General features: G+C 35.5%; 1 protein-coding gene across 2 annotated transcripts in view; it reads left to right on the top strand.

The window, feature by feature from the left end:
- Window positions 1-18,866, top strand: part of LOC148942553 (rho GTPase-activating protein 45-like) — a 311,254-nt gene that overhangs the window by 189,513 nt on the left and 102,875 nt on the right. For both annotated transcript variants that reach the window (XM_089102066.1, XM_089102067.1), the window contains one exon: window positions 63-144. In XM_089102066.1, coding sequence (XP_088958192.1) covers window positions 63-144 — 82 coding nt within the window. The remainder of the gene's footprint in view (window positions 1-62; window positions 145-18,866) is intronic.

Here is an 18,866-nt window from a genome sequence, read left to right as displayed (position 1 = left end):
CCTGGAAGTATAGGACAGCATTCTCTCTTTTTCAATTTGGTGCATATATTATTATCTTATAGGCTATAATTTTGACAATGAATGTGCTGAATTCCGAGAATTTTATGAAACGGTCGACCAACTCTCGCAAGCTTTTAGTACAAGGTGAGTAATGATTTATAATCAGATCATGGTTTGCTAAGTTTAAATTTACTGCCATTGTGTTTTAACAATAAGCATCATTTACCGTCTTTAATAGTAAAACAAAGCGGCACTCTGCCAGAAGCACCGTAGTTTGGGATTTTACCACTTCCAAAAGAACTTTTAAAGGATTAGCGTGATAATACACAATTAATAGGTCCGGAGGGCGTTTCTTTATTAATACCGTTTTTAGATGTTATCTATGTGAATTTTTTACCGTTTTCTAGATTTATGGCATGGGTACCCACTAAAGCTTTTCGAAGGTGGGGGACACACCTGCAAAAATGTTTACAATTGAAAATTAGATTGAAAAAAAAATCGTTCAGAAAAAAGTATCATTTTTGCAGAAGGAAATTACAGCTTATATTTTCTTTTTTCTTCAAACAAAAAGGGCTACCCCCCCCCCCAAACTATTTTTGCCTGTACCCTCAGTTTTGGTTTCTTAAATTCGAACTTGTTATCAATCAGTAGTGTGTTCATACCTCTTTTGTATTCTAGCTTTAAAAAAAATCGTTACTTTTATTAAAAAAAAAGATTAGGTGGAGGGCAGCAGCCCCCTTAAAATTCCCCGGCTATGCCCATGGTGCTAAATTGCTATGTTTCAAGTCTCTTATACATGACTTATTGACTCTTTAATGTTTGGCATGACCGATTTATATTTTATTATAAATAAATATTTAGTAGCTGAAATTTTAATATGACGTGTCAAACTCTCGAAAGTAAATATGTTCATTTCTATAAATCAGTCTCAGGTGTTCAGCCACCCCAAACTTCTTAATCAAGAATGCAGGTCATAGGATATGAAGGAAAGAAATAAACCTCTCAAATTCAATTCTTGTTTGTTTCTGTGGTTTTGAAGGTCAAAATTGTGTTTTCTGTTAGAGGTTGGACCCCAAGCTTGAAAAAATTCCTTAAACTGAACATATTCACTTGTATAGATTAGCCTAAGAGCCAAGGCCGTATGCAGGGTGAGCTTCGGGGCCTGGGATTCCCCAGTGTCATTGATTTTTTCATATTTTTGGAAACTTTTTATCCAAATTATCAAATAATTTTGTTGTTTTTTATTGAGCCCTCTCCCTGAAAAAAATCCTATGTAAGTGCCTGGTCAGTGTCACGGTGGTAAAGAAAAGAAACAAAAACTTCTCACTTTTAAGTTTTGCATGATTTTGTGGTTTTGAAGATCAGAATCAGATTTCTCTCTTTGTGGTTAGAATCCAAGCTTGGGAAGGAATCACATATCAATACTAGATTTTTATCATTTTCTAATTTTGAGGATTCAAATGATGGAAGAATATTTGCCATCGTTGGAATACGAACCCACGAACTTTTGTTTGCTAGACCGGTAATGTTTTATTGTTGTACATTTGTTAATTTATTTATTTTTGACAAACTGTATCCTCTTCATGAAGAGCCACCCCCCAACAACTATTGTGGACATTAAAAATTCCAACTTATTAAAAATTCCATTAAAATTCCAGAATGGACATTAAAAATTCCAGCTTGTTTTAAATTCCAACATCAATTAGGCTATTTTAATGGACAAAAAAACGCACGCGGGCAGGCACTTTAACAAAGAAAAGTGGCCAGAAACTAACATCAGTGATACAACAATATTCTATTATTTTTGAAATATTACTATTTGTTTTTTAATTCCTTATTTTTTAGCGAAACATTCATTTAGTTTCGTTTAAGTTTCACTGTGTTAAGACATAATTCCTGGTCATAATACCTTTTGCTATTTATATAACTAGATCCTGGTGACAAGGATCCCATGAGCATGGATTACGGGATTCCACAAGGTTTTGTCTATGGATAATTTTTTCGTGTGGTTCTTTTAATGAATCAACATTGTAAAAAAAAATGTTTCTCTCAGTATTCATTAAAATGTAAGACGGATGAAGATTTACATTGAAACGTAATTAATGGGCTCACTTCTATTACCGTTGTTTCAATAATGTGGGTATTTTCATGGCTATAAAAAAAAAATTAAAACATCAAAATAATTTTGAAAATTCAAAAAGAAAAAAATTAATTAACAACAACAATTTCGGTCTTACCATAATTAATTGTAAGCCCAAATGACATATAAAAGTTTTACATAATTGAACATTTTCTCTTTTTTTCAAAATTTTTCCAGGAGATGGGGGGACTTGGCGAGTTTATAGGTGCAGGAATATGCTTTTCTATGTAGAGTCATATTTACTGAAACGTAAAAGCCCCAAAGCAATGGTTTGCAACGTAATCTAATAAAAATTACACTATTTTGTAATTTTTTTTATCCAAACCACTCAGAGCAGATTATACCACCAATAGAAAGAGGTAACAGATTTTATGTAACATTGGGGCCCATAAGAGGAATTTTAGGAGGGGGGGCTTAGCTGGTCTAATCGGCACTTCCAGTGACGTATGATAGAAATCTCAAAATAAAAATATAAAATATAAGGAAGCATCATTCAGTCCAAGAGGGGCTGGAGCCCCCCTCTGCCCCCCCCCCCATTTAGGCCCCTATGTTATGTAATGCTGTACTTCGTGGACAAGTACCGAAAATCATGAATCTTTTGGACAGTGGAGTAAATCCGAGTAATGAGGGAAGTGTGAAAATTTCTCTTTCCTATTTATCAAGTGAAATGCCGATTTAAAGTAAAAATGTGTCCTTCACTTATTGAGGTTCGTTTCATAATACAGTTTAAAAGTTTCATTGTCCGTTTCATAATACACTTAAAACTGTCAATAAAAAAGTGTATCTATATTAGAGACACTGTTTTGGAATTGGAGTCAGGTAAAACAACTGATTCGCTGTAAAGTTGAACTATCGATCTACGCAACCATAATAAATACAGTAAGTTCGTATATAACAATAGATTCAGCGCAATAAATTATGTGAGAAGCCATCCTTAACTAAAAACAGAGAAAAAATGCTGATACACTGTTTTGACATTGGACAATCGAGTTACAGAATGGTCTCTTAGATGTATGGTCTCTACTCCTTTGTCCTCTGTAGACGATTGCTCTCTATTCCTTGTCGTTCTTACTGGCTCTCTTTTGTTGAAGGGTCAGAGGATATATTAAAATTCATGCATCGAAGAATTGTAAGGAATGGCTTAGATGACACTAAAATTTTCAAAATAATAAATAATCTAGAGATACCAAAACATTTGAAATGTATCCTAGTTATTGATAAAGGATTTGTTTTACTGTCGTAACGATTTGAAAAATACATGGATGCCACTAACTTCAAAAATAAGTAAATGGAGAAAGAAAAAAGACAAGAAGGACGATAGAATAATATCAGCAATTTAAATATTTTCAAATTGAAAACAAGGATTAGCAAGAAACGAAAACGGAAAACATTGAAGCTCGAATATCAGAAAGAAAGTACAAGCAATAAAAGTAAATTGAATAAAAAGGCAAGCAAAAAGACAGTAAAAAGACAAAAAGGACAATCGAATAATATCAGCAATTTAAAAATTTTGAAAGTGAAGACAAGAATTAGCAAGAAACGAAAATGGAAAACATTGAAGCTCGAATATCAAAAAGAAAATAGAAGCAATGAAAGTAAATTAAATAAAAAGACAAGCAAAAAGACAGTAAAAAGACAAAAAGGACAATCGAATAAAATCAGCAATTTAAAAATTTTGAAATTGAAAACAAAAATTAACAAGAAACAAACACGGAAAACATTGAAGCTCGAATATCAAAAAGAAAATAGAAGCAATGAAAGTAAAATAAATAAAAAGACAAGCAAAAAGACAGTAAAAAGACAAGAAGGACAATCGAATAATATCAGTAATTTATAAATTTTGAAATTGAAAACAAGAATTAACAAGAAACAAAACCGGAAAACATTGAAGCTCGAATATCAAAAAGAAAATAGAAGCAACGAAAGTAAATTAAATAAAAAGACAAGCAAAAAGACAAGAAGGACAATCGAATAGTATCAACAATTTAAAAGTTTTAAAATTGAAAACAAGAATTAACAAGAAACGAAGACGGAAAAGATTGAACCTCGAATATCAAAAAGAAAGTAGAAGCAATGAAAGTAAATTAAATCACAGTATTTTAAATAATTAATGCACAGGCTACATATACCGTAAACTAATACAAACAAGATCAACGTAAATAAGTAACCAACTAATTTACTTCTTTATATCTTAATCGTCTAGATCCGCCTACAAATATGCCAATTTGGGCAAATTTTTCCGTAGGATAAAAAAAAAATCCCAAAAACCCTTTCCTCAACCCTCGCTCTTTATACTAAAGTTTGACTTTTTGACCTGATTCTTTAGGAAGGACAACTCAGCCACATGAAGGTAGACCCCCCCTCAGATACGGAATAATTTCTGTTCGTTCTAAGTTTTTATATTGCTTAGTTTCAGTTGAAAAAAAAACTTTTTTATATTTAATAGCATTAATAACGCTAAAGCAGAGCATGGTTCTATTTTTCTTATTTATAGATTGGTTCGAAAGTGCGATTCGTGCTTCAGATTCCCAAGGAATCCTTATGACTCTTATGACACCCACTAAGACGGGGCTTAAGAGCACTAAGGGGCAGATACTTGTGTTAGAACTGATTAAGGATCTCCTCAGAGTATCAGAGGGGATTCCCTCAATTCATAATATGCACAAATATGTATAAAATCTAAATTAAATCACTGGCTATATATTTATAACAAGTCATTAATTAGCAGGAAATGAAACTTACAAAGCTGTTGTTTATGAGTCTTCGACTAGGGTGGCCGTCAAATTTTAAAACTCCATTCCAATTCCTGTGGCGTTAACTCTTGGTCTTCGTCCCAGTCCTATTTCAAATTAATAATTTGTAGTAAGGCCAAAAGATTGAGCGACAGAGCCGTTGGCAACCAACGCTGTTTCTGCGTCGTCATGAAGTCTGTGGTGTTTTTAATTTTTTCTCCAAAAAACAGAAGCCCATTACTATGACATGCTTCCCTTCCTTTAATTTGTCTTCAGGCATGTTGTAGGAGGGATACTTAATGTTGTAGGAGGGATATTCTTGACAAGGTTCATTACCCTGTTTCAACTTCCTTGGGTTTAATACTCCTCTCAAAATAGTAACAAATATCCACTCATATAGAGCAATAAAATTGTATGAAATGTTTTGAGAGAATTTTTAATTGTGTGAAAGCTGGCCAAGTCAAAAATAGCAGAGAAAGACTAGAAAAATATTGTTAGCTTGTGTTAAAAGGAATATGATCTTTTCTATTGTAATGTTTTTTTTTCTGTGGTTTAAATTCTACTGATGCCATTAATTTAGGGGGGAGGTTCCATTGAGATAAAATAATAAAAAAAAGTCTTTAGAAAGACAATGTTTTTTAAGGGTCCAGAAATGCGTTTCTTCAGTAAGAGGCGTACTAGAACAAAAAGAGAGACATTTTTAGACTGTTAATCTTTATGGTTTTGTTCAAATTTTTGATAGTTCACCCGAGCCCCCTTCTAATGGTCTCGTTTGGTTAGTAAAAAAACTAACCAAAAAATGATGGATCAACGAGCAAGTATCAATGAATCATATTTCCTTGTTTTTCCCCTATCTGTTTTTGAATCAGTTTTCATGAATTATTATGTTTGTTTTTATGTAGCTAAGGGCTATATGAGACCATTAAGAGGCGGGGGGGGGGGTTAAGGATGTATTGTCAAAACGTAAACAAAACCATAAAATGCACACAAAATACTAATCTAAAAGCGTCTCTCTTTTTGTTCTACCATGTCTCTTTCTGAATAGCCGCTATTCTAGAGCCAATGTTTGATTGGTATGAATGATATAAAACAATTTTTTCCTATAATAATGCTTGATTCAAATCTCTTTTCTCAAAATTTTTTACAGATTTTACAATATTTGGATAAATATAAATGTTTTTTTTTGTAGAGGAAATAATCGTTCCTTCAAACTTTTCTCTCCGCCTGGAAACATTTCGTAGTTACCTTCCCTTGGGTGAATTTTCTTGGGTGTTAATGTGCTAACCCCTAAAAAAAGAGAAACTGTCTGAAAAAATCTGCGCTTGAATGAATCAGGCTGAAAAATTTGCATAAGGCATTTTTTTCTTATATTTCTATAAGAAGGTATTGTTTTTTGTTAAAGTTTAATTTTTTTAAAATCATTTATTTTCTTTTATTAATTAAAAAAATTCCATTTCATAGAAAAAATATTTCTTATATTTTTTCATAAGGCATTAAAGAATTTACTTTCTTCCATTTTAGACTATTTGGCAGCCCTCCCCTCTTTTAACATTCTTCATCTGCTGACCAGTCGGTACATGGAGTCGAAGCGTGGTTGCATATTTTTTTCATCTCACCAATAAGTAAAATGAGGGATTTAATAATCATTTAGAATTGGGTTTATGCATGGGGAGGGTGTCCTTGGAGCTTCCTCAAATGCTAGAGAAATCTCCCTTTGTTACAACTTTTTCTCGACTCACCTACGTCTTTACATAATTTCTCGTTTTTTCCATCCTTTTAATTTTGCCCCCCCCCCATGGACCCATGTTTGAAGCTTCATGGGCGATTTGGACAGATAATTTTTCTAAGGCCAACAGCTGGACAAAATCAATTCATTTCATTATATTTATGAATTTATTATTTTTACTAATTTATTAAATTTATTATATAAACTGAACAAATAGCAGAGTTGTCAGAATAAACCAACTATAAGCCTACACAAAAAGAAAACCAATAAAAAAAAAAAAAAGTGCTACTATAGATTAAACCGCATAATTTCCAGTATAAAATTCACAAATAAACATTTTTGCCGTGCCGTCTAACAATCAGAAAAATAATAAATCAAGTTCAGAATTAAATCTAGTCTAAGGCGTACGCATTCTGGGAGGTCCACAAAATTGTCATATTTTTTAAAAACTCTTTTGAAGTGCGAAAAAAGAGGAAAACACACGAAAAGTATATTAAACAAAAAGAAACTTCCTTTGAATTTCTTTTTGCCAAAGTTTAAAGTTTACCTCAAAATGTTTAACAGAAAAGTGAAACCTTTTAGCAGCAACTGGTCATCTGATGTAGGGTGACAAAGACTGTTTTTACCAGGAAAAGAGAAAAAAAATTGGTAATCTTCTATTAAACGGACTCTTTTATCTAGTGTATATGGAATGTCAAACTGGAGACGCGACGAAAAACCCGTTTTTACGGGATGATTCAAGATACCGCTGTAGAGAAATACAATGTATAGCTTGGTTTTAATTGCCTATAAGATATTAAAAGTGTTGTTTTTTTTTGGGGGGGGGGAGGTACCCAGGTTATGTTATGTATTTAGTATATGATATGCTTTGCCCCAACCCCCTAATGTGCAAATGTGTAGCCTAAGTTTGTTTCTTAACTATTATATATCTTTCCTATTTTATTTTATTTCATTAGCATTAACCAAACTAGCACTATATAAAAGAGTCCGTTTAATAGAAGAGAATCAAAAATTTTTGGCTTATTTATTAGATTAGATGTCTTTATTACTCTTCGTGATTGAAGATATAACTACTCTTAATTTATAAGAGTTGATACTGGTGCTAATGTTAAAAAAAAAACGACACACAACCACCATCTAACGGATCCCAACTGTATTAATAAAACTGCAGCATACATATCTTTTTAGACATTTTAAAATTCAAGGGGGGGGGGGGGTTAAAGAAAGCAAAGATTATGCTCCCAGTAGAAATCTAAATATCCAACTGCCTTTGAAAGTTTTTACTTTTTTAAAGACGCTGCTAGACGCTGCACTGTGAATGGCACTGCTATTTCTTAATACCTGTTTTCTGTCTTAAATCCCTGAAGATCCAAATCATCTAAGTTTTTTACCGTTTTCATATTTTTATAGATCATGTGAGGTCCTATAAATTTAGGTTGGGGGGGATTTTTTAATTTTCCCAATGGAAATAAAAAAGGACTTTTCAATTAAAACATCCTAAAAAGGTATTCTTCAAAGTTAAGGTGAGGGGCAAAAATCTAGGTGGCACAACCCCCTCCCCTCAATTGAAGCTACTGTGCACTTTAGGATAAAAAAATTCAAGGGGAATACTTCAAAATGCTTCTTCTAAAAATGTAATCAGCGATCCTTAATAACTTCTAATTAGCACATTTTGCTAGGCTTGTAAAGACGCCTGTAAATTGGCCAAATTTCCAATTTAGTGAAAAATATTGGCAAAATAATGTTTTGCTACTTTGAGTCAAAAGTAATGTTTTATTCATAATTTATGAGCAAAATTACAAATTCATTACATGCGATAGAATCAACCAAAATTTAAAAGGTAAACCAAAACCAAAACTTAAAGAATTTAAATCGCAAAATTTTAAAATACTTCTCCTAAAAATGTACACAGCGATCCTGCTAATTTCTAATTTGGCTCATCTTGTTAGACAAGCAAGGACACCCGTGAATTGCCCAAACTTCCGCTTTTAATGAGTAATGTTCTGTTTTTGTTGGAAAACTTTCACTCTCCGCTGGGTTTATTTGTAGAACGCTTTTTCACTGACTTTTAGTACATAGTTACTTTACTTAGCATGTAGGGTTGAGGACGCGTATTGCGCCTCCTTTGCTCTTTTTAATACTCTTGGCCGACGCATGATGTGTCATTTAAAAAATTACTAACAAGCTAGATTAATCTTTTCTAAGGAATGTTTGTGATTAAAATTCAGCGGACTGACATATTTGTCTCGCAACCAGGGGAGGTTTAAAAAGAAAGCGGATGTATTTTTAAGAGGAACAAGCGTAATTTTATTTACCTCAAAATTGAAGACAGTTGGGTTGTGTCACTTCAAAGAGTGTTGCGTGAGATGTTTTGTGAAAGTGACATTCTGTCTTACAGAATATTTACTAAATACCAATCAAAGAAAATGTTTGCAAATCTAATTCAAATTCTAAGAGCTGATGTATTTATCTGGCATCCAAAAATAAAGATAACACACACACACACACACACACACACACACACACACACACACACACACACACACACACACACACACACACACACACACACACACACACACACACACACACACACACACACACACACACACACACACACACACACACACACACACACACACACACACACACACACACACACACACACACACACACACACACACACACACACACACACACACACACACACACACACACACACACACACACACACACACACACACACACACACACACACACACACACACACACACACACACACACACACACACACACACACACACACACACACACACACACACACACACACACACACACACACACACACACACACACACACACACACACACACACACACACACACACACACACACACACACACACACACACACACACACACACACACACACACACACACACACACACACACACACACACACACACACACACACACACACACACACACACACACACACACACACACACACACACACACACACACACACACACACACACACACACACACACACACACACACACACACACACACACACACACACACACACACACACACACACACACACACACACACACACACACACACACACACACACACACACACACACACACACACACACACACACACACACACACACACACACACACACACACACACACACACACACACACACACACACACACACACACACACACACACACACACACACACACACACACACAATGTGTGTATGTGTGTGCGGTGTATTGCCATACTGCACACACAGAGTTTTGACCCCCTCCCAATGTTTGCCTGACTCGTAAAAACGTAAAAAAATGGGATAAACAAATTTTTATACTTTTTTGAGTTTTTGTGTACCCCTCCCCCCCCCACACACACGCACAAACATACATACAAACACACACACACACACAAATGTGTGTGTGTGTGTGTGTGTGTGCGGCATATTGACATTTTTGGCCACAAGAGTGATCTAAATAGGTGACAACTTTAAGGAAGAAGTATTTTCCTAGGGTGTCGAAACTATGCGGTGACACCTTGACATCTACAAGAAGTTCACATTGTCTGCTGTTAGAAGACAAGTGACGATGGGAATCAATATATATAAGCCTCACATTGTCTGCAGTTAGAAGACAAGCGACGATTGGAATCAACATATATAAGCCTCACATTGTCTGCAGTTAGAAGACAAGCCACGATGGGAATCAATATATATAAGCCTCACATTGTCTGCAGTTAGACGACCAGCAACGATGGGAATCAATATATATATAAGCCTCACATTGTCTGCAGTTAGAAGACAAGCGACGATGGGAATCTATATATATAAGCCTCACATTGCCTGCAGTTAGAAGACAAGCCACGAACGGAATCAATATATATAAGCCTCACGCTTAGTCATGCAAGAAAATGATAAAAGGTCATTCATTTTGCTCACACTTCCATCTAGTATGCTTAAATCATCACCATAATCTAAGTCCAGGAAAGTTTTTCGTCCCCATTTCATTCCATATTTTCCCATTGTCTTTCCTTGAGGCAAATTCCAACAAAATGATCCATATAAATGGGGATAGAACAGCAACCCTGGTTAGTTCCTGATTTCATACGAAACCAGCTACTAACCTCATTTCCTACTTTAACCGCAGCAGAATTATTCTCATAGGTAGCACCAATCACTTTAATGTATTTGACAGGTTTTCAAAAATATGTATTACTATTATCGTATTATAATGATTTCTCCCCCACCTAAAAGTGTCAACTTCTATGGCGCCATCTCTTTATATAGGTCCTGTCTTTTTTCGGACTTCTCTGTTGGTTTTCGTAAAGAGAAAATGAACAATATGCGATTGTTTTTATTGGTTACCCGTTCCACTTTTTTTCGTACGATTGCATTATAGCAACACCGATCATGAACATCTCTATACCATCCCATACGCAACTTCACAAAATTTAGCTAGCGCAAGCGGCAAGGTCTTTTCGTAATTAAGATCTAGCTAAAATTCAGAGCTAGCTAGAGGAATAAAAACTTCTCTCCTTGTATATTTAAAGATGCCTAGAGAATATAATTCTGAACCCCTCATACGCATATTATTTAAATTATGGGGGGAGGGGATTCAACGTGTGCTAAAGATAAAAAGGATCTCTATCAGCATCAGCACCTGTTACGAAAATCATCAATACTGATAGTATTCCTCACTGTTGATTCTTCAAGATGATTTTCGAACATGATACTTTAAACCATTTTGATTCTGAAAACAACTGTATGGCTAAAACCATTGATGAGAGTTATTACACGAGTAAAGGGACTGTAACAAACATATTGGTGTTGGAAACAGAATCCTGAAGTTTGAGCTGCAATTAATTCTTATTTTTATGATGGAAACAGAAAAACTGTGTGAAAAGCAAATTTCAAAATTAACTCAAAAGTAAAATAAAAGTAAATGACTAAAGTAACTATAAATAGAAATATCTGATATTTATGCCAAAATGAATAAATGGAGCAACTTTTGCGTGTAAATTTAGATATAATAGTTCCGCTTGCTGCCGGTGTTTATATTTTGCCTGGTCCCTTTCGTATCAAAGGATATTAACGTACCATGGATGGTGAAACAAAATCTGGTTGTTTCAATTGGTTAAGTAGAAAATTAAGTACATTCACAATAAGATTATATTAATATTGAAATCTAGCTAGCGCTAATTTAAGCCAATCAGATTTTTCATAAAATATCCTGATTAACTGAGAAATTCTGAAAAGAATTCAGATCGGCTAGGAAAAATGGAGGATTTAAATTTTGACAAAAAAGACAACCAGTTGTACGTAATGCAGTTTTTGGCAGTAGTGGGTGGCCAAAATAGAAAAAATTGTAGGTAAAATCAGCAAAAAATATGCTAAAACATTTATGCCAAAAATAGCTTAAGGTGTAGCTTCCCATTGAAGGTCTAGGTGCTTTGGGGATTAACAGATTGTTAATGTTTGGATTTTTTTCTGACTAGTTAGTTTCGCTTATTTATTTTAATGATTAAACTTGGCAACACTGACGAAAATTAAGTGCTGCCCTAAACACTTTTCAAAAAGGCTTGTCTAATTTAACTAACTAGTACTGCTCAATTATTTTTACGGTTCAACTTGGAAATGCTGACAACAATTTGGCACTGCCATAAAAAACAACCAAAGAAATGTGTTAGAAATTCGGGGTTTTCAGAATGGCCCTGAGATGGGTCAAAAGGGTAAAACTAGTCAATTTTGGTGTCCTTGGTACTCAAAGATAATTGATTTCAGATTTATTTCAAGTTTTTGTTATACCTGCATCGTAGGAACGACATTTTAAAAGTATTAGGGTTTTTTGCGCTCCTCAGTTTATAAGTTGTTTCGAGTTCCCTATTTTCTCAGTGTCTTTAATTTAATTTGTTTTTGCTATATTATGTTTTTACTTTTGTTTTTTGTTACTGGTTCACTTCTTGATTTGTATAGTGGGTTAAAAATAAACTATTATTCTGTCATACATAGGCTGCCAGAACTTAGGAAAGGAAGCCTATCCCCTGTGAATGGGAGTTTGTAACCAATAGCTCAGAAAGTAAGGAAAGTGGCACAAGAGAGGTACGAGAGTAACGATATGAAATTTACACTACCTTTCGTAAAATATTTTGTCAGGTATATCTCAGAAGCAGGCTTAACGAAGACATATCAGATGTCGCAAAAAATTACAAAAGTGATGTGCCTAGCTTGAAAAAAAAACACAAAAAAACAAGCGATTCAATATAAAAAAAATCAATTTTAATTTTTTAGATAAGGTGATATTATTTGAATTTCCTCAGAGAGTAAATAACTTATCATTATCAGATTCAGCGTAACCGCCAAGGCTATATACCAGTTCTACTATATATTAAAAAAAAACAACTATGGTTTGTCGGGTATATTTCAAAACCAGATTTCATTGAATTCTAAAGATATCTTTGGGTGTATGTGACTTTAAAAAAAGAAAAAAAAGTACTTCATTATTAAAAATAACACATTAAATTCCATTTCGCTTCAAAGTAAGGAACATATTATTTATCAGCATCAGTATAATCGCAAGGATCATATACCAGCTACTATATCATAGGCAGCGCAATAGCGCTGCCTAAGTAAAGAACGATGTTGACACAATGTATTACTATTTTTTTTTTCTTGGTTTCAGAACAGGGCACTTCGTATCGAAGGACTTGTCGGAGAAACTTCGAAAAGGGCTAATTCGATTGGAAATTAGAGTGGCTAGTGCTCTTTTTAATAGACGAAAGCGATTGGCGGGCCACTAGCCCCCCCCCCCCTCACGTCCAGCATTCCCCCAAACACATCCAATCAAAATTTTGAGATAGCCATTTTGTTCAGCGTAATTGATTTCCAGATACAAAATATGTTGTTGAGGAGTTTACTCCCCCACAACCCTCAGAGCAAGGGTTTCAAGTTATGCTCTGGAGGCATATAAGAACGATGTTGGCACAATGTATTATTTATTATTTTGTTTTTCCTTTAGACCAGGTCACTTCGTATCGAAGAATTTGTCGTAAAAACTTCGAAATGGGCTCATTCAACTGGAAATTGAAGTGGCTTGTGCCCTTTTTAATAGTCAAAAGTGATTGGAAGGCAACTAACACCCCTTCCACGTCAAATCAAACATCCAATCAAAATTTGGAGATAGCTATTTTGTTCAGCGTAGTTGATTTCCAGATAGAAAATATGTTTTTGAGGAGATCACTTCCCCATAACCCCCCGGGCAAGGGTTTTAAGTTATGCCCTGGGGCATGTAAGAACGATGTTGGCACAATGTATTATTTTTTTCCCTTTAGACCACAGCACTTCGTAGCGAGGAAGTTGTCGTAGAAACTTCGAAAAAGGGCCCATTCAATTGGAAATCGGAGTGGCTTGCGCCCTTTTTAATAGTCGAAAGGGATTATAAGGCAACTAACATCCCTTCCAAGCCCACCATTTCCCGAAACACATCCAATCAAAATTTTGAGATAGCGATTTTGTTCACCGTAGTTGATTTTCAGATAGAAATTATGTTTGAGGAGGAAACTCCCCACAGCCCTCATGGCAAGGCTTGTAAGTTATGCCATGGGGGCATATAAGGTTTTTATAGAAAGCGTTGTCGTAGAAACTTCAGTGAAAGCTCATTCGATTGCAATTCAAAGGGTTAGTGTCCTTTTTATTTTTCGAATGTGATTGGAAAGCACCTAACCCTACTATCATGCCCACCTGTTCCCCAACACATCCAATCAGAATTTTAAGATAGCCATTTTGTTCAACGTAGTTAAAATTTCTGGAAATTATGTCTTTGAGAAAACAACCCCCCCCCCACACAGCCCTCAGGGCAAGGGTTGTAAATTATGCTCTGGGGGCATATAAGGTTTTAATAGAACGCGTTGTCGTAGAAACTTCAAAAAGGGCTCATTCGATTGGAAATTCAAATGGCTAATGCCCTATTTTAATAGTCGAAAGTGATTGGAAAGCAACTAACACCCCTTCCACGCCCACCATTTCCCAAAAATCATCTAATCAAAATTTTGAGATAGCCATTTTGTTCAACGTAGTTGAAATTTCTGGAAATTAGGTCTTTGAGGATGACAACCCCCCACCCCCCAGCCCTCAGGGCAAGTGGTGTAAGATATGCCCCGGGGGCATATAAGGTTTTAATAGAACGCGTTGTCGTAGAAACTTCAAAAAGGGCTCATTCGATTGGAAATTGAAATGGCTAGTGCCTTTTTTAATAGTCGAAAGTGATTGGAGGGCAGCCAACGCCCCTTCCACGCCCACCATTTCCCCAAAATTATCCAATCAAAATTTTGAGATAACCTTTTTGTTCCAGCAGTTTAAAGTTCAGGAAATTATACCTTTGAGCAGGACACTCCCCCACAGTCTTCAGGGCAAGGGTTATAAGTTGTGCCCAGGGGGCATATAAGTTTTTGTTGAAATCTTCGTCGTAGAAACTTGAAAAAGAACTCATTCGATAGCAAATTCAAAGGTCTTGTGCCCTTTTTAATAGTCAAAAGTGATTTGAGGGCAACTTACCCCCCTCTCTCGCCCACCTTTTCCCCAAACACATCCAATCAAAATTTTTAGATAGCCATTTTGTTCAGTGCAGTTGATTTCCAGATATAAATTATGTTTTTGAGGAAGACAATCCTCCACAGCCCTCATGGCAAGGGTTGTAAGTTATGCACTTGGGGCATATATAGTCTTTATAGAAAGCGTTGTCACAGAAACTTCAAAAACAGCTCATTCGATTGGAAATTCAAATGGCTAGTGCCCTTTTTAATAGTCGAAAGTGATTGGCGGGCAATTAACCCCCCCCCCCCCATCAGGCTCACCTTTTCCTCAAACACATCCAATCAAAATTTTAAAGACAGCCATTTTGTTCAACGTAGATTAAATTTCTGGAAATTAGGTCTTTGAGGATAACAAACTCCCACAGCCCTCAAGGCAAGGGTTGTACATTATGCTCTGGGTGCATAAAAGGTTTTTATAGAACGCGTTGTCGTAGAAACTTCAAAAAGGGCTCATTCGATTGAAAATTCAAATGGCTAGTGCCCTATTTTAATAGTCAAAAGTGATTTGAAAGCAACTAACACCCCTTCCACGCCCACCATTTCCCAAAAATTATCCAATCAAAATTTTGAGATAGCCTTTTTGTTCAACGTAGTTGAAATTTCTGGAAATTAGGTGATTGGAGGGCAATTAACCCCCCTCTCAGGCCCACCTTTTCCTCAAACACACCCAATCAAAATTTTAAAGACAGCCATTTTGTTCAACGTAGATTAAATTTCTTGAAATTAGGTCTTTGAGGATGATAAACTCCTACAGCCCTCAGGGCTAGGGTTGTAAGTCATGCCGTGGGGCCATATTAGGTTTTTATAGAACGTGTTGTCGTAGAAACTTCAAAAAGGGCACATTCGATTGGAAATTGAAATGGCTAGTGCCCTTTTTAATAGTCAAAAGTGATTGGAAGGCAACTAACACCCCTTCCACGCCCACCATTTCCCCAAAATCATCCAATCAAAATTTTGAGATAACATTTTTGTTCCACGCAGTTTAAAGTTCAGGAAATTATACCTTTGAGCAGGACACTCTCTCCACAGTTTTCAGGGCAAGGGTTATAAGTTATGCCCTGGAGGCGTATAAGTTTTTGTTGAAATCTTTGTAGTAGAAACTTGAAAAAGGGCTCTCATTCGATTGAAAATTCAAAGGTCTAGTGCCCTTTTTAATAGTCAAAATTGATTTGAGGGCAACTTACCCCCCTTCCACGCCCACCATTTCCCCAAAATTATCCAATCAAAATTTTGAGATAGACATTTTGTTCAGCTTAGTTGATTTCCTGATAGAAATTATTTTTTTGAAGAGGACACTCCCCCACAGCCCTCAGGACAAGGGTTGTAAGTTATGCCCTGGGCGCATATAAGGTTTTTATAGAAAGCATTGTTGTAGAAACTTCAAAAACAGCTCATTCAATTTGAAATTCAAAGGGCTAGTGCCCTTTTTAATATTCGAAAATGATTGGAGGGCAACTAACCCCCCTCTCACGCCAACCTTTTCCCCAAACACATTCAATCAAAATCTTAAGATAGCCATTTTGTTCAACGTATTTGAAAGTTCTGGAAATTAGGTTTTTAAGGATGACAACCCCCCCCACTGCCCTCAGGGCAAGGGTTGTTAGTTATACCCTTGGGGCGTATAAGGTTTTCATAGAACGCGTTGTCGTAGAAACTTCAAAATAGGCTCTTTCGATTGGAAATTGAAATGGCTAGTGCCATATTTAATTGTCGGAAGTGATTGGAAGGCAACTAACACCCCTTCCACGCCCACCATTTCCCCAAACACATCCAATCAAAATTTTGAGATAGCAATTTTGTTCCACGGAGTTTAAAGTTCTGGAAATTATACCTCTGATTAGAACACTCCCCCCACAGTCTTCAAGGCAAGGGTTATAAGTTATGCCCTGGTATATTTGTTTATATTTATAAGGCCAGAACATAATTTGCACTTTACTGAAAAAATACAAATGAATTTTCATTGTCAGTTTAATATACATATACTGATATTTAGTAATCAAAATGTTAATATTATTTGATTTATTAGAGTTATAAAAGTAAAAACGTTTATATTTTTTTCAGTAAAGTGCAAATTATGTTCTGGCCTTGGGAAGGGTTAGGGGTTTTGAGCCCAACTTATGTTAATTTTTGCTCGTTTTGAGTTTGGCTCGGTTATTTATTGTAATTTCTGTTCGTTTTGGGTTTCATTTATTTATCAATGCTGATTTGTGTTAGTTTTTCGCTTGGTAGATTATTTAACTTTATTTCTCCTCATTTTTTGTTTAATGGAATTCTTTACTTTTCTTCGAAAAACTTATTTTCTGGAAAAAGTTTTTTAATTAATCTTTGAACAAAAAAGAAGTTTTGTGAGCTATATATGTCAGCTAAAACCTGACATTGAAACCTACCATAAATCGCACTTACATGTGTAGATAAAAGACAATAGATAAAAATTACAGATGCTTCAGCATAAAAAAAAAGTTTTTGGGGGAGGAGGATTTAAGCGACGTATCTTTTTTATTCAATGCAAACGTGATACACCAATTTAACAATTTAAAAAGAAATGCCAGTTAAGGACATCCTAGACGGTCAATCAATTTTATCAAAAGCTTCCGTCAATCAATTGATTAAAGCATGATTGACCGTCTAGGAACCGATTGGGGGATTCAAACTTTCTATCAATCCTCGTCAACGCTTGATTCAAGTGTCAAACAGGTTCCTAGATGGTCAATCATGCTTTAATCAATTTATTGACGGATGCTTTTGATCAAAATGATTGACCGTCTAGGGTGTCCTTTATATTTCCGAATGACGTAAGATCTATTAAGTATCGTCTTAATATATGGAGTTAAAACAATAAAAGAAAATAATTAGTGCATCCGCATTTTAAATTTAGCTTCTGAGAAAGTGAAATATTTTGGGAGGTTTCGAGATGCCATTGCACACAACCTCGGGGAGAGTAAAGCATGTGTCATGTCTTAGAATCTACCCTATCTTTTTTAAAATGCCTGTTTGCAAGTATGTTCGGATGTTTCTTAAAAATAGTGAAGATTTGTGTCTCCAGGGTATAGCACTAATCGATGTTCATGCCGAAGAAAACATGTTCCTGGCGTTCTTGCTCTAGTAAAAGGGCTGTCTTCTGACTTAATTGAAACTAATGAATTAAGCTTGATCTTGTAATAACTTTACCCCCAAGTCACGTTTATTCACAGTTGCAGGTGAATCAAATTTATGGGTAACTAAAATACCAGTAATGTATCTCAACGTAATTTGGTGAATAGAGCTATGTTCAATATTCAAGTATAATCCTTAGGCCTATTATTGACCAATCAGAGTGGTGGTTAAAGGCATTATTTTTTTATCTTAGGCAGCGCAATAGCACTGCCTAAGTAAAGAACGATGTGAACACAATGTATTGCTTATTTCTTGGTCTTAGACCAGGGCACTTCGTATCGAAGGAGTTGTCGTAGAAACTTCAAAAAGGGCTCATTCGATTGGAAACTGAAGGGGCTAGTGCCATTTTTATAGTCAAAACTGATAGGAGGGCAACTAGCCCCCCCCTCCCAACGCCCATCATTTCCCCGAACACAACCAATCAAAATTTTGAGATAGCCATTTTGTTCAGCGTAGCTGATTTCCACATAGAAAACATGTTTTTGAGTA

Source organism: Artemia sp. Qi Xiang Cuo, chromosome 16, assembly GCF_049724085.1.
Source record: "Artemia sp. Qi Xiang Cuo chromosome 16, ASM4972408v1, whole genome shotgun sequence".
NCBI lineage: Eukaryota > Metazoa > Arthropoda > Branchiopoda > Anostraca > Artemiidae > Artemia > Artemia sp. Qi Xiang Cuo.
Note: the sequence above shows the minus strand (reverse complement) of the source record. Positions and strands in the feature narration are given on the sequence as shown.